Here is a 22,982-nt window from a genome sequence, read left to right on the forward strand (position 1 = left end):
AACCAACTTTCAAATGAACTAGAATTGTTTGGCTATAAACACTTCGTCTGCGTCAAGCAAATGTCACTCTTCCAGACTGGTGAATCCCTTGATTAGCAATTTAGCATTACCACAAAGACCAAATCTGTATCACATATAAAATGCGCGCATGCGGGCTCTCTTAACATAACTCAGCAAACAAAAAATTAATTCTGATTAGCGTGAGTGATTCTGGCCAGCAAATTTGAGTATAATGGCGTTTCGATCAGCAATCTCAATGACATTTTTCTCCTTACTATTGCTTTTGCTAGCAATAGGTTCTAATGCTGGGGGTATTGCTATCTATTGGGGTCAAAACGGCAATGAAGGCACTCTTCAAGAGACTTGTGCTACAGGGAAGTATGACTATGTAATATTATCCTTTCTAGCTACTTTTGGCGATGGGCGGACCCCAATGATAAACCTTGCCGGTCATTGTGATCCATACAGCAATGGTTGCACTGGCTTGAGCTCTGACATTAAATCCTGTCAAGCCAAAGGTGTCAAAGTGGTTCTTTCATTGGGAGGCGCTTCTGGTAGCTACTCGCTTACCTCAACTGCAGATGCAAAGCAAGTTGCTACTTACCTTTGGAATAACTTCCTTGGGGGACAATCGTCATCTCGTCCACTTGGGCCTGCTGTACTGGATGGTATTGATTTTGATATTGAAGGTGGAACAAACCAACACTGGGGCGAGCTTGCAAGATTTCTTTCAGGATATAGCAATCAAGGCAAGAAGGTGTACATAACTGCAGCTCCTCAATGCCCATTTCCTGATGCTTGGATAGGAGATGCCCTTAAAACTGGTGTTTTTGACAATGTCTGGGTCCAATTCTATAACAACCCACCTTGTCAATACACTCAAGGAGATATTGGGAAACTAGAAAACGCATGGAAAGAGTGGACCTCAGATATTCCTGCTACTAAGATTTTCTTAGGTTTACCTGCATCTCCTGAGGCTGCAGGTACTGGCTTCATTCCGGTTGCTGATCTTAAATCAAAAGTGCTTCCGTTCATCAAGGGTTCTGACAAGTATGGAGGTGTTATGTTGTGGTCCAAGTATTATGATGATCAAAGTGGATACAGTTCTTCCATCAAGAATGATGTCTAATTCTTAACACGAAAGTACTAAACTACTGTCAATGTATCATATCATGTATCTTTGCATATGAGTGAGGTCTTAAATTTTATGTATTCCACATGCATGTAATATAATTGTGCCTGTATTCTTGTCATTTGTGAAATATAATTGTGCCTGTTCTCTTGTCATTTATGAAGGATATATACACGGATTGCGGTCCTAAATTACTAGCTATATGTTAAAACAACAGCTCTGTGTTCCTTTCCTTGACTTCACTATCTTTAGGTTTCTCTCCGAAACTTCATAATATATGACTGAGCACTAAAATCTATGAAAAATCAATCTGTTAAATAAATGGGTAGGTAGCTTCGTTTCGTTTGTGTTAAATACACGCGACCTTGATGGGAAGTGAGGAGATGACAGGGCAAGGGGCAACCGACGACGTTGTGAAGATGCAAGTGGAGGCTATGCACAGGCTGCGACCATCAACTGAAACACAAATTTGAAAATGTCAAGCTAAGACTAATATGCGTGCAAGTTACATCTGGACCATGCGAATTATCTACGAGACTACGACATCATTCAATCGAATTTTGAGCCAAAGGTGAAAGTGTCAAGCTAAGACTAATACGCACGATATCATTCAATGAAATTTTGACTCTTTCCGGAAACTTCTTGTAATCAATTTCTTCATTTAGCTGATTCTGTTATCTCTTCTTGTCTCTGAACAAAATACGGAGGTAGTTATAAAACTGTAATATGGGTTTGGTAAAATTATTTAATAAAATTATCAAGGAATAATCTTTTCTGAAAAAGGAAAAAGGAAAATCGGGCTTTTTCAATTAACCGATAAGCCAACAGATTTTGATCCCGAATAGAGGTTATGAATTAGTATTTGATTAGAATAATGTAAAATAATTTTATAATCTCAAATTATCAAAACAGACTCTAATAAAATAAATGATAAGTCTTGCATTGTACCAATCTTAGGTTCACGTATATCATCTTTTTATTACATCAAATATTTGGGGGTATGTGACGTAGATATAGTTCAAAAAACAATAATACTAATCTCATCAACATCTTTCACTAATATTTTTCACTAATTCTATATGATAGTTTGCAATTGACTTGATCAAACGAAATCTGTTGTTAAACAGATAAGACTCCTATAAGTTAACTAATTATATGAATCAATATGTGGTGTTTGTGGGAGAAAATGAACGAGAACAAGTGTTTGTGCTCTCTAACGAAACGGACTGCTGCACAACCAGGCTTAGCGCGTCACATTGCAGTACTTATGTTGCGTGTGATAAACATAAATGGAAGAGGACAAAACAATAGGAGGTGGAGAAAATTGAAATGTATGAGAATGAGAGTTGGATATTTTGGTGTATTAGGATCACGTATATCTATATCAAAATGGGATAAGTATGACAGTTTCCTTCGTCACGACAGAAAGCGCAAGCAACCAAGTACCAACAAAACAATCACAAGCAACTTATAGACTCAAATACTAGCGGCCTATATTTATCAAAACCTGTGGTTAATATTTAAAGGCTGCAAAGTGCTTTCAAATAAACCACAGTTAAATAGATCAGTCTCATAAAATAAACTAAACACATTTCGGTTGGCGGTTGGTCATCCACGCACACCTCATACTGCAGGTTAGTTGCCTTTGTCGCACCATATTGGACTAATTTTATGTGATTGAATTGAAATCAATAACCAATAAATTGAATTTGATAGGATATTTATTACTTTAGTATGTTTATTAGAGTTTTGTATTAAATAATTCGATTTTTAGTATTTAATTAAGTACTTAAAATATTTATTTTAGTTCAACAATAAATTTTATTCATATTTATTTTAGAAATTTGAAAAATATCAGATTTTGTTAAAATTGTTATTGTTATAACACAAAATCATATTATACAGTAATAATAAATAATATTATGTTAATTAATTACAAGTAATTAATATTAAATCGAGTAAACAACTTTTTCCCATCCAAGGTTTGCCTTAATGACACTTTCCACCCTAAAAGTTTGAAAATACCACTTTTTCACCCAACATTTATATTTCGTTAATATCCAAAATACACTTTACTTTCTCAGCCGGCGTTCAACAAGTTACCAAGAGCCAACGTAAGTGAGTTTTTGTAAAATGGAGACCACTAAATCAAATAGTATTGACCAATTGAATATTCACCGTTGAAATCAACTAAGTATATGAGATCTTAGCTTTTCGGTGGTTAATAATCAGCAAAATATCAGGTGCTGAAGTAAGAAGAGTTTTGTAGAGAGAAGAGTGGAGATTCAAATGGTGGTGATCGAGATAATTTTTTCTACCATAATCGGCTTTGCATAATAACATAATATTAACTTTAAGTGGGAAATGGTACTTTAAAACTTTTTAGGTGGGAACTGTAATTATGGCAAACCTGGGTTGGGAAAAGGTCATTTACTTACATCAAATCATATTTAAAGTTGCAAAACTCATGCAAACCAAACATCATACCTCCATGAGGCAAACATTATATCTCCATGAGGCAAACATAAAGACAAGCAGTGGGGACAATCAATATTATTTGAGTATGCTACAGCCACCGAAGGTTGTGCACTGAATCTGTGCACCGAATTACGTAGTAAAATCTTGACCATTTATTATTACCAGTTAATATCAATAAATGGTCAGGATTTTGCCACGTCATTCGGTGCACAAATTCGGTGCGCAACCTTCGGTGGCTCTATCATTTTCCATATCTTTTCTTTGCGCATAAATTCTTTTAGTCCAAAACTCTAAAAAATGAAATATAGTCCATATATAGGTTTTAATTTTTGTTTTTCTATATATTCTTGATTCGATTTTTTACACCATGAGAAGTATGTAAGATCTATGGTAGAATCACGTCAGGGTTTGTAGTAAACCTGTATTTTAATGTTAAATTAATGCGAAAATAATAAACAAACACAAAGAATAAAGAATTTCTAAAATAGTTAGGACGTAAAGTGCAAATCTTACGTTCAATGTTATATTATTGCTCATATTGTGCGCTTTTTAAGTACAAACAAGCTCAATTCTTAGTACAGAAGATACGGTTTTTATAGTAGGAAGATATAGTACTCCAAAGATCCTTTTGTTGGGGGTGAAAGACCGATTTATATTGTTGACTTAGTAGATTTACATATGAAGTAATCCTAATATGGAGTGACACAAGACCTAACTAATAGGTCAACGTTAAGACTTACCAATGAAGTAATCTTTTGCAATCTTACAGGTAGTAACCCTTTGACAGACGGTCCGATGATAATATATATCCTTTGGATACGTAGCGTTAACTTACTTGTAGTATCATTTTGTGCAATTGATTTGCCAAACATATCCTGTATGCGGTAATGTTGTCTAATTGATTATTTAAGCATATGATATCATTATGGGTTGTAAACTATTGTAATATCTTATTTGACTTTCAATTGTATTTATATAGGGTCGTAATTAAGCCCACTAAGGGTGTCATTCGCTCTTACTTAAATTCACACTATGAGACAAATCACTTCATATTAGCATGCTGCATTTACAACTAATTAAATATTCCAACAAAGAAATTCGAGCAACCCCTACCCTAACTTCAAGGGGTGCCATGACAAATATAGTATGGTATATTATTTTTCGATTTTTATATTATTCTTCAGTGTCATTTGCTTTCAAACCAACTAATAGATCTTTATCTTTGGACTGACATGACCCCAAATTTAACGGCTAAAATAAAAAACTTTAGCTGTCTGGGCCCAATGTGGACTATTTATTATGCTTTTTCCACAAACAAAAGTAATCAGAAGAATTATTATATGAAGATAAAGCAAAGCCAATAAGGTAAGAGTAGTGCCATTTGGATCAATTGATCCGGATCAAAAACCTTTTTGGGAAGTTAAATTTATAAATTTACCTTTTAATAAAATAAAATATTTTTGGTCCTAAAACCTTTTTTTTTCTGAGAGAAAACAATTTACACCATTGAGATTACGAAAGAATGAGAGAGAAATAATTATTACTTAAATGTTTCAATAGAGGTTGGAAAGTAGATTAATTCATTGTACTAATAATTTATTAGAAAGTTGGAAAGATGAATAATTTATTGTAATAATAAATTGCTTTTATAAAAAAAAAAAAATGTAAAGGTGTTTATGTGCAGACTTAAAGTTAATTGTCAGATGAATTAATTTATTGAATAATTAAATTACTTTATAAAAAAAACCAAAAAAAAAAAAATGTAAAGGTGTTCGTGTGCAGACTTAAAGTTAATTGTTCGGACGCGGGACACCTTCACATTTTATATTTTTTTTTAAAGCAATTTAATTATTAACTACATTCTTTTGCTTAACACATTGGTTACTATAGTTATAAATCAAATCATTATATTTTTTTGCTTCCCACGTTAACTTAAAGAATTAATACAAATACATTAACTGGATTATCAATTAATCCCAATCATACATTAACTGAATTATCAATTTATCCCAATCATACATTAACTGAAAAGCATTGTTCTAACATGTTTGCATAGACATTATTCTAACATGCATATTTGCATAGACATTATTCTAACATGCATATTTGCATAGACATTATCATGTATTTAAACTACTGTAATTGTTGGCATAATGTTTTTTTTTTTAATGAAAATATTTATTACGTTTGGGTTTCCGAGAGTAAATACATGATAAAGTCTATAGCAACCAATGTGTTAAGCAAAGGAATGTAGTTAATCTATGCAAACACATGCAATGACATAATCTTACAATCAGCCATGTTTAATGTCATGGGTAAGAACTAAGATCCAAAGAATAGTACTTAAGTTCTAACGTGGCCAATGCATGAGAATCAAGTACAACTTAACCGGAACAATAAACTTAACATGGTTTAGCTAATAAAATGGAAGGATTTATGTAAAAGACCATCTCTTCAACTGAATCCAAAAACTTAAGCTAATTATTTAGTAAGGACCAAAATAGTCTTTAAGCTCTAACAAATTTGAAAAAAAAAAATGAAATACGAAATCAGCCCTAAACTTCTAGGAAATAATTGACAAAATAATGCTTCTCAAATAAACACTTTAATCAATAACTAAACAAATGTCTTGATTATAATTAAATTTATAATTGTTGGCATGGGTCATGTGTATAATAACTCTTATCATATAATTACATTATAATATTGGATTTTGGTAACAAATCTATGTTTTGAAAATATCTCATTGTAATTTGATTTTCACACTTATTGATGAGAGAGAAAATTAAATGAAATTTGAAATCATTCTCTCTCTTACCATTAAATCATTTTTTTACATTTTAATTCAACAAGGACAAATAGATATTTTTATACATGGATCACTTATGAAAAATCAAATATATCCCTATTTTATTTAGATCCATTTATCCAACAAGTATTTTTGTTAAGGCAATATGCAACTTATGACTCCAAGAGATTGGGTCAGTAGTTAAAAAAGTTTACTCATTTTATTAATATTTTGAGTTCAAATCATCTTGGGGTTAATTATCATATTTTTAACTTATATAAAAAGACTTATAGAATATTTAATATGCCTCTGAATATTAGTCAAGGGGTGTTTAGTGCTTAAACACCCTCATCATAATAAATAAATAAATAAATGCAGCTCACACATACACTGTTTTAATAATTGCACAAGGTAATATTGATGACCTCTTCCCCCTGTCCCAATTGATGATATTTAATGATGGAGTTATAAGTACATACTTGGATATGCGAAACATAAATGATTTCACCATCCCATGAGAATAATTTCGTCTGAAATTTCAGGGCTCCGTTTGCTAGAGAAATTTGTAGTATTCTATTCCCTATTTTATCTAAAATACACATTTATTATCTTATTCTCAAAATATTATTTTATATTATTCAATTTCTTTTAAACCTCCTAAATTTGTTAATTTAATTAAACAAAAAAAAAATTTTAAAAATCGACAAAAACACCTTAATAAATAATAACCCGCATTTATCAGATTTCAATCACCACCATCGAAAGTTAGCCTGAATTTGGTAAAATAGCGCACTACCGGCTGAATCTGACCATCAACGGTCAGATCTTTAGATGTAACCAGTCGTCAATGAACGGCCAAGATCATCAACGACGGTCGTATCTTTGACTGTCGTTGACGATCAAATGCGGTCAGATCTGGCCGTCAATAGCCAGATCCTCTATGAATTTGACCGAAAAAGGCTATATCGGCGTACAACCGACCAGATCCAGTTGGTCGTGCGTTGATACAGCGACTCCGACTACCCTCCGGCAGTGGTAGCCGACTGTCCGTATTTAATGGGTAGGTTAGGGTTGTTTTTGTTAATTTTTAACATTTTATTATAGGAGTGTTTAGTAAATACACAAACATAGGGAGGTATTTTTGTTTATTTCCAAATCCTACATCGTAATACCCAATCAATTTTACTTTTTTTAAAATATTATTCTAAAAAAATCAGAATAATGAGTCAAACGGACCAAATGATTACCATCAAGGTTAAAAAAAGGGAATAAAATGTGTTAAACTTTAATTAGCTTTCAAACAAAGCGAAAAGTTAGAGATGATAAATAGAGATATAAAGTATGAACGACTTTTTACGTTAAAGAAAACTAACAAACATACATATGAGCACCGTTAAAGTTAATGTTACATCAAAAGTATGTCGGCCGTTTCTCTTGAGTTGTGCAACCATCATATTCTCCTATCCGGCATAATATAGTATAATAATTGAAGTGGAGGAACATGAAATATTAAAAAGTATAATATAAAATAAAGAGAGAGAGAGACGTTAAAAACAGATGGCAAGAAAGTTGCCGTATAAATGCAATATTCGTATTTAGAGAATAGAACCTGACATGTGACAATTGCTTGAAATGCACCATTATCAATGAGTGTATTTTTGCAATGTTAGGATTCTTTAAAAATAAATAAATAAATTTAAGTTTTGTTTAGAAAGTGCCCACGTTCACCTGAGCTGAGATATTAAAATTTATTCCAGAAATAATTTACTTGATTTATTTTAATTTATGAAGTAGTTCCCGAATATAAATTGACCGTATGTGTAAATACTCAAACTTGTTGGGTAGAAATTCTTTCCATCATCTCTATGACAGCTGCAACTTGCGTGACTTGTCGGTTGCTTTTACTTACTTATCACGAATAAGGTATGGGAAAGGTTTAACTTAGTGTAAGTATTTGGAAGTTCCAAAATTTTATATATTTAATGCACAACTAAAAATATAATTTTTATGTTGAAATCAAGGAAACGCGTTAAGATATTTATACGTACTCTTTTTATCTTCCGCCAAATGGTCCCCGTTTATTTGCCAACTACTAAAGTTAAGGGAGTAAGGGACATTAATCACTATGTTAAGAAACGTTTATTTCTTGGACTCAGTTTTAATATATTTCGGATCATTGGATTCGATAATTGATGGAGCAATTACAAATTGGGTTATACTTCTACTTGTAGAATATAAGAATAATATGAATGGTGTGTAATTAAGCTGACTCTTTCCGCTACTAGGATGCAGGGTCAGAAATCAGAATCAAAACTCAATTGCTATCAATTTCCTTCTATCTCAAACTTATGTTGACATAATTCGGACTTCAACAACCTAATTTTGTTTTTATTTTATTTTAAAACAAAAGAAAAAGAAGGAAAAAAATATCATATCATAGCAACCAAAAAAGTCGGTTAATTTAAAATAAATATTTTAATTTAAAATGAAAAACATTTTAGAAAATACTAAAGGCTTATATTATTTCAAGAAACAAGAGAGAAATTTAATAATATTGTCTGGCAATGCCACAACCACAACAACTCTAGTACCTCCGTCCACGAATCACATGCAGGCAATCACTGCTCTCCAAAAATATCTATTTTTTTTCTTTTTTTTTTTTGGGGTAAGTTCTCCAAAAATATCTTGAAACGTATATACACTAACTAACTGGACCCCCACAATAGTCAATTGTAGCCGTTGAGTTGAGTTTTCTCAAAAGAAAAATAAAATAAAATAAAATAATAACCACAGATTCACCATAACGTGTCCAGGTAGGATAAAAAGACCATTTAACCGACAGTATGTGTAGCTGTAAAAGGCCCCGGAATAACATAAATTCAAGTAGAGCAGAGCCAAGCAAACTCGGAGAGGGAAAAAGAGATCTCAAACTCAAAAACCAAAAACAAATCAAAATCCTGAATCTCTGCTCAACTGTTTGGTTTTTCATAAAGAAAACTATCCATTAGAAAAATAAGTCAGGTTGAGAGGGATTTCTCGATTTGATTTGTTTCTCTCTCCGCTTCTTTATTTTATTTTCATTTTTCTCAGTTTGTTTCGCCTGAATGGAGGCCGAGAAAAAATTCATTTCGGTCGAAGAGCTTAAAGAGCATAGCAAGCCTCAAGATCTGTGGATCTCTATCCGGGGCAAGGTGTACGATGTCACACATTGGGCAAAGGAACATCCTGGCGGCGATATACCGCTTCTGAATTTGGCTGGGCAGGATGTTACGGATGCCTTTATCGCGTATCATCCTGGTACGGCTTGGAAACATCTTGACAGATTCTTCACTGGGTATTATCTCAAAGATTTTAAGGTATCTGAGGTGTCCAAAGATTACAGAAGACTTGCTGCAGAGCTTGCTAAACAGGGTATGTTTGAAAAGAAAAATCATGTGGCACTGTATGCTCTTACATCTGTTGCCATTATGTTTGCTGTTGTTCTTTATGGCGTATTGTGTTGTGAAAGTGTCTTGGCTCATCTGGGTTCTGCTATGTTGTTGGGATTTCTTTGGATTCAAAGTGCTTATGTGGGACATGATTCTGGGCACTACCAGGTTATGACAACTCCGGTTTATAACAAAATCGCTCAACTTATTGCTGGAAATTGTTTAACTGGGATTAGTATTGCTTGGTGGAAGTGGACCCATAACGCTCACCATATTGCCTGCAACAGTCTTGATTATGACCCCGATCTTCAACATATACCAGTTTTTGCTGTATCTTCACGTTTGTTTAATTCAATCACATCTTGCTTTTATGGCCGAAAATTGATGTTTGATCCCATTGCTAGGTTTCTTGTTAGTTACCAGCATTGGACTTTTTACCCGGTGATGTGTGTTGCAAGGGTTAATTTGTATTTACAGACAATTTTATTATTGCTTTCAAAGCGTCAGATCCCTGATAGAGGCTTGAACATACTGGGAACTCTTGTCTTTTGGACTTGGTTCCCTCTTCTTGTTTCATGTCTACCAAATTGGCCAGAGAGGGTGATGTTTGTTCTTGCCAGTTTTGCTGTTACATCCATCCAACATGTTCAATTTTGTTTGAACCATTTTGCTGCGAATGTGTATCTTGGGCCTCCTACTGGCAATGACTGGTTTGAGAAGCAAACAAGTGGGACATTGGATATCGCGTGCTCGTCTTGGATGGATTGGTTCCATGGTGGTTTGCAGTTTCAGCTTGAACATCATTTGTTTCCAAGGTTGCCAAGGTGCCAGCTGAGGAAGGTTTCACCAGTGGTGAAGGATCTTTGCAAGAAGCACAATTTGCCTTACAGGAGTTTGTCCTTCTGGGAGGCTAATGTATGGACCATTAGGACTCTCAGGACTGCTGCCCTCCAGGCTCGAGACCTCTCCAATCCTGTCCCCAAAAATTTGCTTTGGGAAGCTGTTAATACTCATGGCTGAATTTTTTTATGAAGGCCAGTCATGAATTTTATTTTTTTTATTGTCCTTGGTTTTGGCTTCTTCCTCGACGGCCTATTTAGGAAGATAAATTAGTATTTCTTTCGAGCTTTTGATTTCTAAATGGATATTATATTTCATATCAATTGGGTTTTTTCCTTTCGTTTTTTGTTTAATTTTTTATGTTTTTACTTTATTATAAACCTCATAAGTACTGCAGATGTATGTGCTACTTCTGCAGATTTTCCTTTTGTAGGGATTATCATTAATCTATGAGAAGAAATATATTATCCTGCCAACTTGCAGAGTATGTATTTTTCTTACTATTTTATTAGGAAATTTTCTTAACAATTTGGTTGAAAGATTATATTATTGATTGTTATAATTGCCATGGGAGAGTTTGCCAGGGAAAACCAGAGAAGCTAATTGCCATTTAAGTCATAGATTCCACTGTTAACATAGAGGTGTCATTAATCTTTTTGTTTGAAGACTCAACAAGGGAGACCAAATACTTTGTCTTCTCTTAAAGCAGGGGTGACTTAATCTGAATGTGTAGATTTTCCAAGAAAAATTTGGGAGAGAACTACAGAAGTTTTACTGGGTCATATACATTGTGATACACTTCTACAGGTTTGCTTTGAAAGAACACTTCTTGTAGAATTGAACCTGAACTATCCATGTTCAAATAATATCCAGATGATGCCCCAAGTTTCATGGCGAGATTTATTTGCAGACTTAAATTGCTGTGTCTACAACGGTAGCTATTAGCTAGATTCCGTTTCAACTTCCAGGTTCTTATCTAAGTTACTCCATCAGCCCATTGTCTGAATTTGAGGTAGCCTCTTCTAAGGTCTCCTTCTTTTTGAAAATGGTGATCTTTCTGAAGCTGCAGTCATGAGAAATGCAGTGAAACTAGTCAGCTAAGTCTGGTCGACAAGATTGAATGATTTGGTGGTATTTTGATTTCAGAAGCCATCTTGCTTGATCTTCTTCATGCTAAATGAAGAGGAGTTCATCTAATTAAAAGTTTTGTCTACTTCTATTAGGTGGAGTAATTTCTAAATATGGCCGTCGATGGAAGAAATTGTCTCAAATTGGGCCGTATGAAAACTGTGCTTCAAGAAGTTCTTTTGGCATACAAATATTTGAAGTAATAAAATTTAATTTTGATTATCGCTATCTATGAAAAAACTATAACCTATTATGATCTGTACAATAGAGACAAATCTCATCCCCAAATCTCCCTAGGACGATCTTAGATTCGTAATTTGAACCTCATATTTGACAATGAGTTTTTCTTGCTAGAGTAACTCCTCCATCTTCCTCCAATTGATATCATCACCTTGATGTTGATGCCTTTAGTTCGGCTAAATTTTATGCCAAAGCTGAACCGTGTGCAAACATTACTGTATGAATCAGGATGGCCTGTAGGTTTGCCCACATCATTCAACATAATATAAGTTAAGCTTCAAAGTTAGAACATAGCATTATTTTATAAACAGAAGAGTGTTAGTTTAAAACTAATTACAAGGAAAATTCATTAATTATATTAGAAAGGAAAGCAAGAACAAGAAGGACCAAACATCAGGCCGCATATCCTCCTAACTTGTGCTTTTATCATGTCAAGTTTCTACATCGCAAGCACAAGAAAGCAGGCCCAACATCTTAACTTTAAGCTTTTTATCGTGTAACTGTCCATGTCACATGTCACAAGCACAACCATTAGAGGCACATTGGTAATGTTACAGCCTTTTTCAAGATAAGATAAAGGTTGAACGACTTGTGCATACCCAAGGTTTATCGTAACGACAAGTTAGTACCCAAAAGGTTTTGAAACGACAAATAAATACCTTCCGTCATGTTATGTTAGTGATTTTTGTTTATTAATAGTGAAAAGACTAAAATACCCTTCAAAGTTTCAATTTTAGTTTTTTATAAATTTAAAAATTTCTAAAAAACCTCCTAGGTTTGCTAATTTAATTAAACACCCCCATATATAAAAAGTTTGTTAAATGACAAAAACACCCCCACCACCCTAGTGCCAGATTCCGGCCACCATCGCCGGAATCTAGCCGAAAAACTGCATTACGACACAGATCCGTCAGATCTGTGTCGTAGCGTGCCGATCTGGCCTTTTCTGACCAGATCCGTGGCTGATCTAGCCGGAAAAGGCCAGATCTACTACCAGATCTGGCCGTCGATTCCGCAGATGGAGTTTGGCGGCGTCGACGGCCAGATCTAGCCGTAGATCTGGCCTTTTCCGGCCAGATCAGCCACGGATCTGGCCGGAAAAGGCTAGATCGACGTGTTACGACATAGATCCGACGGGTCTGTGTCGTAACGCAACTTTCCAGCCAGATTCCGGCGGTGGTGGCCGGAATCTGGCACTGCGGGTGGCGGGGGTGTTTTTGTTATTTTACAAAATTTTTATATATTGGGGTATTTAGTTAAATTTGTAAACTTAGGGGGTTTTTTAGAAATTTTTAAATTTATAAAAAACTAAAATTCAAACTTTTAAGGGCATTTTAGTCTTTTCACTATTAATAAACAGTAATAAACAGAAATCCCTAACAGAACATGACGGAAAATACCTATTTGTCATTTCAAAACTTTTTGGGTACCAATTTGTCGTTACGATAAACCTTGGGTACGTGTAAGTCGTTCTCCCTAAGATAAAAGGCTGTATTTTTTTTAAATAAGAGCAAACGATATGTTCCCACCCAAAGATGGGCGAAAAAACAAGTTTCCACTTCTAGTTTCATTTATTTCAGATCCCCACCCTTAAAGTAACAGAGTCTGTAAACTCTGTATATATAGAGGTATAATTACCAAACTACCCTCCCTTCTTCTCCTTCATCTCCCCCTCCTCATCTTCACTGCCACTGCCGCCGCCGTTGTGGGGCTTTTTTACAAACAGATGGTGGGTGTCAATGGGTGAGTGGAAAATGACCCTTTTTTCAACAATCTAATCTCCCAAAATTCAACAAATCAACTCCAATCAGTAGCCAAACAAACTACAAACAAAAACTCCAACGAAATCACTCCTAAACAACTCCAAAAATCAAATTAAAGCAACCAAAAGTGAAGACACCCGTTTTGAAATTCCTTCGCCACTCCCGCCTCATCGACGCACCGTCGCACTTCCTTCGCTACTCCCGTCGCAACCGGCGACTTTTGAAGTTCCTTTGCAACAACCCCACCCAAAACCAGCCCCACCACCTTTCCTTTGCCGCCGCAAACACCATCCACCAGTCGCCGCAAAACCCATTCGCGAATGACAGTTTGCGCGACGCCTGTGCACACGGAGAAGGCCGTTGTGCCTCCTCTACCCGTATCTCCCACTCTCGTCCTCCTGCACCCCCGGTCAACCTCACCCCCCAGCCGCCGTCGAACACGTCTCGGGCACCTTCACGCGACAGGGTTTGTTTTTCCTGTTGAGATTTGATTAAAGAAGTTGATTGAACGCAGTTTGTTGGGATTTTGAAGTGTATTTGTGTTGTGGATTGAAGATTGAATGCAGTTTGTTGGGATTTTGAAGTGTATTCGTGTTGTAGGTTGAAGTTATTGGTCTTGGTGGTGGAGTTGGAGGCAGAGGCAGAGGCGGAGAGGAAAGGTTGGGTTTGCAGAAAATTTTGAGATGGATAGGATTTATTATTTTAAGATAAAAAACTTAAATACCCCTTAACCGTTATATTAAACTATTTTTGTTAATTTAAGGGTGGGGGGATTTGGAATAATTGAAACCATAGGTGGAAACATATACCATTTCATTGATCTTTGGGCGGGAACAGTTCGTTTACTCTTTAAACAAATAAAAAAAGATTTGCTACTGCTACTGACTACTTAGTAAAAGGTCAAAGCAAACAAACGAAGCCTTAAATGGGAATATTCCAAGCTACGGTGTAAGAACTTTAGCATACCCCAGCCACCAATCAGATATTTTTTAATTTCAATCAACCCCGATAATTCCAATTATCCAAACAGATTTTTTCCTATCTCCTAATCTCCTCTCATTCTCAGTTGCTAAAGCCTAAAAGAATAATTAAATTAAAAAAAAAAAACTTATTTCAATTTTTCCTTTTTTTATATTCCCTCTAATTTCACCTTCGTGCACCCCAAGTTTCAACCCAATTACTTTTTCAATGGCCTTTCTCGTCTCTTCCCCAGAAATCTCTCCCAAGATCTTCTTTAATCCTAACCTTAATTCTAGAAATTACAAGAATCTTGCTAGTTTGAGCAATAATCAGAAAATTGGTTCTCGGGCTAGGGTTAGGGTTTCGGGATTGGATAAAAATGTTAGGTTGTACGGACAGTATTCAGCTCCTGTGAAGCCGAGCAAAGAAGAAGAAGAGAAGCAGAATTACTATGTGAACATGGGTTATGCGATTCGGACTCTAAGAGAAGAGTTTCCGGCGCTCTTCTATAGAGAGCTCAGTTTCGATATTTACAGGTTTAATTGAATTATTTTTCCTCTAAATTATTCGTTCTGTAAATTATGAGCAATGAACTTTTGCCTTCAACAATGTTTGTATGGTTATGACGATGATTAACATTACATTCAGGAGTTGAAGTGGAATAATTAATGAGTACTTGTGATCGCAGTTTCAAATGTTTGTGATTGATTTTTAAAACTATGTATGATTCTGATGATAAATGTAATTATATGCCATCAGATTTTAATCATGGCTTTGGCTGAACAAGAATTCAAGATAGCTAATCTATGTCTTCGAAGTTAGGTTGTCTTCTATTGTGTCACATCATTTTTTTATTCTATTTTTAGATACTTGGAGATCGGTTATGGTGGTCAAATTAAGGATCTTTAGGTGGTCGTTTAGATAATTGCTCAGTGTGTGATAGTGGACCACGTTTGATGGTTTCTTTGTAAGTGTATAAATCTTGTAATTGTATACATTTGGTTGAAGGATGAGCTAAGTAGTGCATCTTGGCATGCCGAATAACCTAGATGAAATGATATGCCGTTTTTCTTATCTCTTTGTGTGCGAGAATGATGCTCATCTAGAGTTTTGCTGGTCATCTAGTTTCAATTTATTAAATTATCGGGTCTGCTTTTATATATATATATATATATATATATATTAGCTAGTGATATTTTGAAACGTTGAACATCTGATGTTGTTAATATGCTTTTTACTGCGTCTTATCAAATCATATGCCCTCCTGTTGAATATTGTGCTAATGTTACGTTGTTTTCTATCTAGGGATGATATTGTATTTAAAGATCCAGTGAATACTTTTATGGGCATTGAGAACTATAAATCAATTTTCTGGGCATTGCGATTCCAAGGCAGGATATTTTTCAGGGCATTGTGGCTTGACGTAGTCAGTGTTTGGCAGCCCATGGAGAATATCATAATGGTTCGTTGGACTGTCCATGGCATCCCACGTGTTCCTTGGGAGAGTCGTGGACGATTTGATGGCACTTCTGAGTACAAACTTGACAAGAATGGGAAGATCTTTGAGCATCGTGTTGACAACATCGCTCTCAATTCACCACCGAAGTTCCGTGTACTTGCTGTGGAAGAATTAATCCAATCTATCGGTTGCTCCTCTACCCCAAAACCTACCTATTTTGAAATTTCATCTTGTGATAGAAGTTAAGAGTTCTTTTTCCAGTTTTGGTATATGTCATACTATGGTTGAGTCTTCCTGAGCTTGAAGTTGGCATCATTTCTGCTGTCTGATAACTCAGTATAGATTACTGTCTGTAACCTCAGTTGACTCAGGCTCATGTTGAATTGAGTACTATGATAAACATTAGCAAACATGCACTGTATTAACCCTCCTTGCTGTTATTAGTTTTAAAATGCGGACAGTATTTGTATAAGAGTTGTGTAAATATTGTACAGTGGGAGTTTAAGTGTAAGTTGTACTACTTGTGTACCATGTATTTTGTCAGATATATGTATGAATTTTTATGTATAAATACAAAGTTATATGTATGCATTTATATATAAACACTAAATCAAGGAAACTAGAGTTAAACTCTTACATCCCGTCCAGATGTAGATCAACGTTGGGAGTAAAATATTCATATTTGTAATTTATTTGGACAATTATGCTTCCTTCCGTAAGAAGCATATTTTTGATGTTCATGAGCTGTCTAATACGTGGTTCTCTGCTTCCGTAAGAAATAGTTTTTAATTGACCGCAGATTTTGGGCTCCAATGGGCCACCCAGAATCATTAACATGATTGTGTTTTGATCTCATTTTGGTGCCACTTCCAACTCCACTCCAATGAGCAACTCATCATGACCAAAATTTTGCAAAGACAACACTGTAAATGAAGGAAAGAGAGTGGAGGATAACTGAAAACAAATTTTTTTGATGTGTCTTGGTGTGATCTTGTCCATCAACGCCACCGATCTTTCTAATTTTCCAAAGGAAAAGGTCCCATGACTTAGTTACTCCATTATAATGAATTTATGACTAATATTATTCCATGATTTATGCTGTGTGCCACGCCATGCAACTTCAAAACATCCTTCACAAGTATGTATTATTTTCTTCTGCGGTTGTCTAGTTCCATCGGCTACGCGCCACCCGCACTTTGCAAACTCAATTATAAATATAAATGTTTTTACTTTCTAATTTTTCAAAAAAAAAAAAAAAAAAAACAAAACAAAATTATGTGATTTCATCGAGTGGAACCAAAGGCTGAGGTGGATGAGATTAGGTTGGTGTTTGTCTAAGCTTATAAGCTGGTCAAACTTGTTTATAAGCTCTAAAATTAAGCTGACCTGTTTGTTTATAATTTTTTTGAGCTTATAAGTTGAGTTTATAAGCCAAAAAAAAAAATAAGTTGGGGGGAAGGTACTTATTTTTTTTTGGCTTATAAGCACTTTGCTTATAAGCTAGTTTGACCAAGTATATTACCACATTATCCTTATTTAATTTTAAAATTTCATAGTATGCCCTTGTTTAATATAGTACCCTTTTTAGTAATTTTATAATAAAATGTACTTATAAGCCACATTTTACCAAACACGTCAATTACTTATCAGTCACTTATAAGTACTTTAACCAAACATGTAATTACTTAAAATTTCAAATGCTTATAAGTTAATTTTAGCTTATAAGCTAATTTTCATAAACTCAGATAAACACCACCTAGATACAGCTGACAGTTGACTCTCCGGTTGACTAGACCCTACATTAGGGCAATTTGGTCTTTATGAATAAATATTCCGAAGCGAAAGCGAGTATTGTTGTTAGTTATTTTATACAGTATTAGATTTCAGAAACCACCGTCTCTGAGAAGTGTGTCAACTACCACAATAAACACTCTCCCTAATAAATACATTTCTATCAAAGAGTCATTTTCCCTTTCTATTAACTCCAACTCCAAACCAAATAAATATCAATTCCCACTTCAGGATCGCTTCTACTGCACTCATTCTTTCTTTCTTTTTTATTTGATTTGTTTAACCATCACACCAAAACCTAATCACAAATCAAACTATTAGTATTGTAATATTCGATATCTCTTGCATTTTTGTAGTTTTATGCTTTAAACTCTAGGGTTTGTTCAAACAGCTGAGATATGGAAGTACTGGAGCAAACGAGACTGGAGAGTCGAGCCATGACGTTCGATGAGGTGTCCATGGAGCGTAGTAAAAGCTTCGTCAAAGCTTTGCAGGTTCAATTCTCAAGTTTTTGTGTATTTATTAGTACAAATTTTGGAAGCAGATCTGATGTTGGCTTGGTTTTTGATTGATTGATTTGTTTTTGCTGTTTGGTATGGTTACTGAGGAGATGCGTTTCTTGTGTTAGTTGACTTTGTTTTATTGCTGAGGAATTTTGTTCCTCATGGTATTTCTTTAGTATTAATTAAGAGAAACTTAGGACTGAAAATTTAACTACTTAATTAGGAGCCGAAATGTAAGCCTTTTCAATTAAGACCATTGATTTTACTTCAAAGTGGTGAATTTTTTGCTGTGATTCATAATGACTTAAACTCGGTGAAGGAAATAATTACCTTGCAAGCATACATAGCTTCGCGCAATCGTGCCTCATAGAAAATGACATGTACCTGACATCTGGGTCTATTTTAAGAGTGACCTTTTGCTATATATCTCTCTTAGGATGAGTAATGAAGGATTTTATTTTTATTATTTAAATAAGACAGTAAAATATTAAGCTGAATAAGTTTCATCTCCTACTCCTACTTGCGACCGTTTGATGGCATTATTTGTTCTCTTTTCTCACTGGATTTATGTGCTTTTGCTTGCTAAGTAATTTTCTTGTCATTTGCTTTTCAATAATTATTGCTTGACTGATTTGAATATAAGACATGACGGCTGATTTGGCTTTGATATAAGTTTGGTTCTTATATTGTTGTCCTTACAGGAGCTCAAGAACTTAAGACCTCAACTTTATTCAGCTGCAGAATATTGTGAAAAGTCTTATTTCCATAGTGAGCAGAAACAGATGTAAGTTTACTTGTTTGTCTTCATTTAATTTTCCCTGATGTGGTCACTGCATGAATTGATTATTATCAATTTGGTGTGAAGGCATATATATAGCCACAATGTATTGCTGTTAAAGTAGGGTACCTGATTTGGCTTCACTACCATAAACACAAGATCCAACCGATAACCCCTTTCCAAGATTCCTTGTTGGTACTTGCCTGAATGATGGATGTTACATATGTTGCAAATAAAAATGAATGTGATTAGAAAAGGATTGGTTTGGTGAAGACACAGTGTGTATAATTGGTTTACTGGGATCCTACTTTAAGGAGTATGCACAAGGCTTGTACCATTGTCTTTGGTTTGCGTGGAATTGTCTGCTAAATAACATTGCAATAATTTGCATGCTTGTAGCTCATTGTGTTTGTATCTGATGCATCCTTTCTCCTCTCTAAGTCGAAGTTATTGTGACATCATGTATTAGGGTACTGGATAACCTGAAAGATTATGCTGTACGAGCCCTTGTGAATGCTGTTGATCACCTTGGCACTGTGGCTTTCAAGTTGACTGACCTTCTTGAGCAGCAATCGTCTGATATCTCTACCATGGAGCTAAAATTTTCTTGTTTGAACCAGGTAAATATTTTTTTCCCTTGTCCGAGTGATTTATGTTTTTTCATAACAGGTTTGAAATGGATTGACCTGAACCAAACCTATGTATTCTGTTCATAATAGCAACTTCTTACATGTCAAACCTACACAAACAAGGAAGGTCTTCGGCAGCAGCAGTTATTAGCCTTCATCCCAAGACACCATGAGCACTACATTTTGCCAAGTAAGATTAGCTATTATCAGTATCATTTAGAAATGCTAATTGATGTGATTGTGGACATTTATTTTTCTCATAACTTTCTTGTTTCTCTCCTCATTTGCTTTGACAATTCAAACTAGATTCTGTAAACAAGAAGGTACATTTTAGTCCACGTATACAGACTGATGCTAGACAAAGTCATTTTCAAACACGTCTTCAGCCTTCAGGTATAAGGGTGTTCTGAGAGGATTCAACTTTTTGTAGCGGTTTGACGTTTTTTCTTGTTCAGTTTTTGAGTGTTGTATCACTTTCTAATTGCATTACATCTAGGTATCGCTGCTTCAAAAACTCTTTCCTGGCATTTAGCCTCTGAAACTAAATCTAGCTTGAAGAGGACTCAAAATGCTACGGCAAGGTTAGTATAAAGTTATTCCCGGTCAGAACAATAATTACTTCTCAATTTACATAAACCATGCTGGTGATACTTTTATGAGGCATTAAATTTTTTGATGTTTGCTTATTTTGTAGCCCTAAAGACCCGAAAGATTCTGGAGTTTTCCATCTTTTGGGTATGTATAACAAGAATGCTATCTCATTTTATTAATTTAATGCTCGCAATTTAGCTGTTGGTTTATAATTCATTTTAGAGATAAGATCTGATATTGCAAACTCTTATTGGTGCAGGTGATGAACAGAATATACGGACAAAGTCCTCTGCTATCTCTGCTCAAGTATCAGGTGGAGGTCCTGCATCTAGTGCAGCTGTCGGTGTTGCACGAAGGGTAATGTCAAAATCAACAAGAAAACAGACATGCCCAACATTCTTCTAATTGAGAGGCTTGTCTGTTTATGCTTCTTTCCATATTCAACATGATGTTTGTGTGAATTGTCTAAAATTTCAATATGTATAAGCTTTTTGCTGGTGTGACAGACATGTTCATTCATAATACCTTACTCTTTGTTTTCTCCTCACTCTTGTTTTCCCCCCTCAAATATATCTCCTGGGAATTTTGTTTACACATGGGACTTATAAACAGTGATTCCAAGTGAAGTGGATAATAGGAATGGGACTTAAGATCCTTAATATAGGCATGAAGATATGATTGTATCACAATGCCCAAGTAATGAGCTAATAGATTATCGTGTCAAGTAGTTGGTTATCAAAATGACTACCATTATTGGTATTAAACCACAACAATTCATAATCTCAATCATTCTAGGCAGGAGATATTTGAATGGCCAAATTAAGAGTGTTATTGCAAACTGCAGTTCATTTCTGCAGTTTCTGAAGGGTCTGGGTTGGTAAATATAGGTTGTGGATTGGTTCTCCCTAGCGCTAGGCAGAACAATCTTCTGAACACTGGGGATGGTAGCGCTGGGGAAATTTTTAATCGCAGCGGATCTGCATAAGCACTATGTTGCTACTCATTTTAGATAAGTGTGAAAATAACTAAAGTTGTGATTATCTTTTACTGTTCTTCAATGATCCTGTGCCCCCTTTAGTGGCTGAAATTATTTGGTGGTTTGCTTATAGACTACATCTATATTGATATCTGATGGATGCTTGAAATTACCATCATTGGTATATCCAATGACTATGATAACTGTACTCAGTAAGTGTGAAGCATTTTTTATGGATATGTAGAATGCAGTGGGTTAATTGAGTTCTTTATGAGTTAATAGGATCACACTGTGCACATCTAACTATTTAAAATTTTGTGTGAATTTGTGCACACTTGCATGCGCGTGAGAGACTAATTGTCAATTGTCGTGTTTCTTATGGGTTGTATATCATGTGAAAGAATAAGAGTATTATCAAAATAATGTTTTCATGTTTTCTAAAACAAGATTTTTGTTGAGTTTTTGTGCATATTTTTCGGATCATGTGTTTTGTTGGTTAATGTTAGGGTCATAATTGACTGTTATTATTGCTGGGCCTCTCTCTGGTAACAGTTGTATGTGCATGATGATTTTGAGTATTTGTTGCTTGTTCTAGTCTGAACTATGGTTGTCTTTCAATGCTTGACTTGTGTCATAATGATGCTTGAGGAAAAATAGAAGCATAACATAAATGTTCTCTCTTACAGGATACATCAGAGGGTACCAAAGCTTTAACAGCGTTTAGGTCGTTTGACAACTCAAGGCGTGACATTGTACGTGCTCCTGCTCGCAGCAAAAGTATGCTATCAGCTTTCTTTGTTAAACAGAAAACAGCAAAGCTGAAGGCCGGTTATGTCTCATGAATCCTTAATTGAGGGCAAGACCAAGATGACACTTAGTGGAGCTGCCATTAATCATCTCCTATGCTTGTTGATAATGAATTGCTTGTAATCATAGTTTCTTCTACTCCAACATTTCTCTCTTGGTGGCTTAATAATTGAGCAAATTGTGTATAAACTCTCATAATGAAAGATGATTAAGATGACTGCTCGCATAATTGTGACCCTGGTAAATGATTTGTTGAAATTTAGTTGTGCAGTTTACTTAACTTTTATCATTGTCATGACATGTACATTTGAGAATGAAATAGGTTATGTTGATTATGCTTAATGATAATACTGGATGAGTAAAAGCATATTTTCTTCTTACAATTGCGTAGTTTTCGTTTCTGTTTAGAACATGAAAGGAAATATGAATAAGCCCCAGTAATGATATAAGCCAACAAATATTACAATCAAAAGTCGCTTACCAATGCTGTATTTGCATCCTGATTCCTGGTATCGCGTTTGGCCAGTGAAAATGATTCTTGATTGTGGACCTTATTATTGAATAACTACTTAACTAGGCCAGAAGTGAAATGATTTGCAGTTTTTGCTACCCATAAAAAGTATAATGCAAGTCGGGTTGGCTTAGTGATCAAGAATGTTTGTTTTCTTATTATTGATTTTATGAGTTTAAA

The 22,982-nt window shown here is 34.9% G+C and overlaps 4 protein-coding genes across 4 annotated transcripts; all 4 read left to right on the plus strand.

The window, feature by feature from the left end:
- Nucleotides 1-78: 78 nt before the first annotated feature.
- LOC116137076 (hevamine-A-like) lies at nt 79-1,278 on the plus strand. Its single transcript, XM_031422765.1, has one exon. It carries the CDS (start codon nt 233-235, stop codon nt 1,127-1,129), a length of 897 nt encoding a protein of 298 aa, XP_031278625.1. The 5' UTR covers nt 79-232; the 3' UTR covers nt 1,130-1,278.
- A 7,987-nt stretch (nt 1,279-9,265) lies between these two features.
- Nucleotides 9,266-11,142, plus strand: LOC116136963 (delta(8)-fatty-acid desaturase 2). Its single transcript, XM_031422649.1, has one exon. The coding sequence runs from the start codon at nt 9,503-9,505 to the stop codon at nt 10,844-10,846; it is 1,344 nt and encodes a 447-aa protein (XP_031278509.1). The 5' UTR covers nt 9,266-9,502; the 3' UTR covers nt 10,847-11,142.
- A 3,652-nt stretch (nt 11,143-14,794) lies between these two features.
- Nucleotides 14,795-16,819, plus strand: LOC116137029. The gene is made up of 2 exons (XM_031422713.1): nt 14,795-15,293; nt 16,063-16,819. The coding sequence occupies exons 1-2, from the start codon at nt 14,986-14,988 to the stop codon at nt 16,460-16,462; spliced, it is 708 nt and encodes a 235-aa protein (XP_031278573.1). The 5' UTR covers nt 14,795-14,985; the 3' UTR covers nt 16,463-16,819.
- A 1,283-nt stretch (nt 16,820-18,102) lies between these two features.
- LOC116137171 (protein ABIL1) lies at nt 18,103-22,644 on the plus strand. Its single transcript, XM_031422859.1, has 9 exons — nt 18,103-18,501; nt 19,212-19,294; nt 19,758-19,908; nt 20,008-20,107; nt 20,224-20,310; nt 20,414-20,498; nt 20,612-20,652; nt 20,768-20,865; nt 22,171-22,644. Exons 1-9 carry the CDS (start codon nt 18,406-18,408, stop codon nt 22,324-22,326), a joined length of 897 nt encoding a protein of 298 aa, XP_031278719.1. The 5' UTR covers nt 18,103-18,405; the 3' UTR covers nt 22,327-22,644.
- Nucleotides 22,645-22,982: the final 338 nt, after the last annotated feature.

Source organism: Pistacia vera, unplaced genomic scaffold, assembly GCF_008641045.1.
Source record: "Pistacia vera cultivar Batoury unplaced genomic scaffold, PisVer_v2 Contig320, whole genome shotgun sequence".
Lineage (NCBI taxonomy): Eukaryota > Viridiplantae > Streptophyta > Magnoliopsida > Sapindales > Anacardiaceae > Pistacia > Pistacia vera.

What these genes read in the sequence shown, in the direction of transcription:
- LOC116137076 (XM_031422765.1), top strand. Translation starts at nt 233, where the DNA reads ATGGCGTTTCGATCAGCAATCTCAATGACATTTTTCTCCTTACTATTG.
- LOC116136963 (XM_031422649.1), top strand. Translation starts at nt 9,503, where the DNA reads ATGGAGGCCGAGAAAAAATTCATTTCGGTCGAAGAGCTTAAAGAGCAT.
- LOC116137029 (XM_031422713.1), top strand. Translation starts at nt 14,986, where the DNA reads ATGGCCTTTCTCGTCTCTTCCCCAGAAATCTCTCCCAAGATCTTCTTT. An exon ending in CTCAGTTTCGATATTTACAG is followed by an intron (nt 15,294 to 16,062) that starts GTTTAATTGAAT and finishes TTTTCTATCTAG; the next exon opens with GGATGATATTGTATTTAAAG.
- LOC116137171 (XM_031422859.1), top strand. Translation starts at nt 18,406, where the DNA reads ATGGAAGTACTGGAGCAAACGAGACTGGAGAGTCGAGCCATGACGTTC. An exon ending in CATAGTGAGCAGAAACAGAT is followed by an intron (nt 19,295 to 19,757) that starts GTAAGTTTACTT and finishes ATCATGTATTAG; the next exon opens with GGTACTGGATAACCTGAAAG. An exon ending in TGGAGTTTTCCATCTTTTGG is followed by an intron (nt 20,653 to 20,767) that starts GTATGTATAACA and finishes TTATTGGTGCAG; the next exon opens with GTGATGAACAGAATATACGG.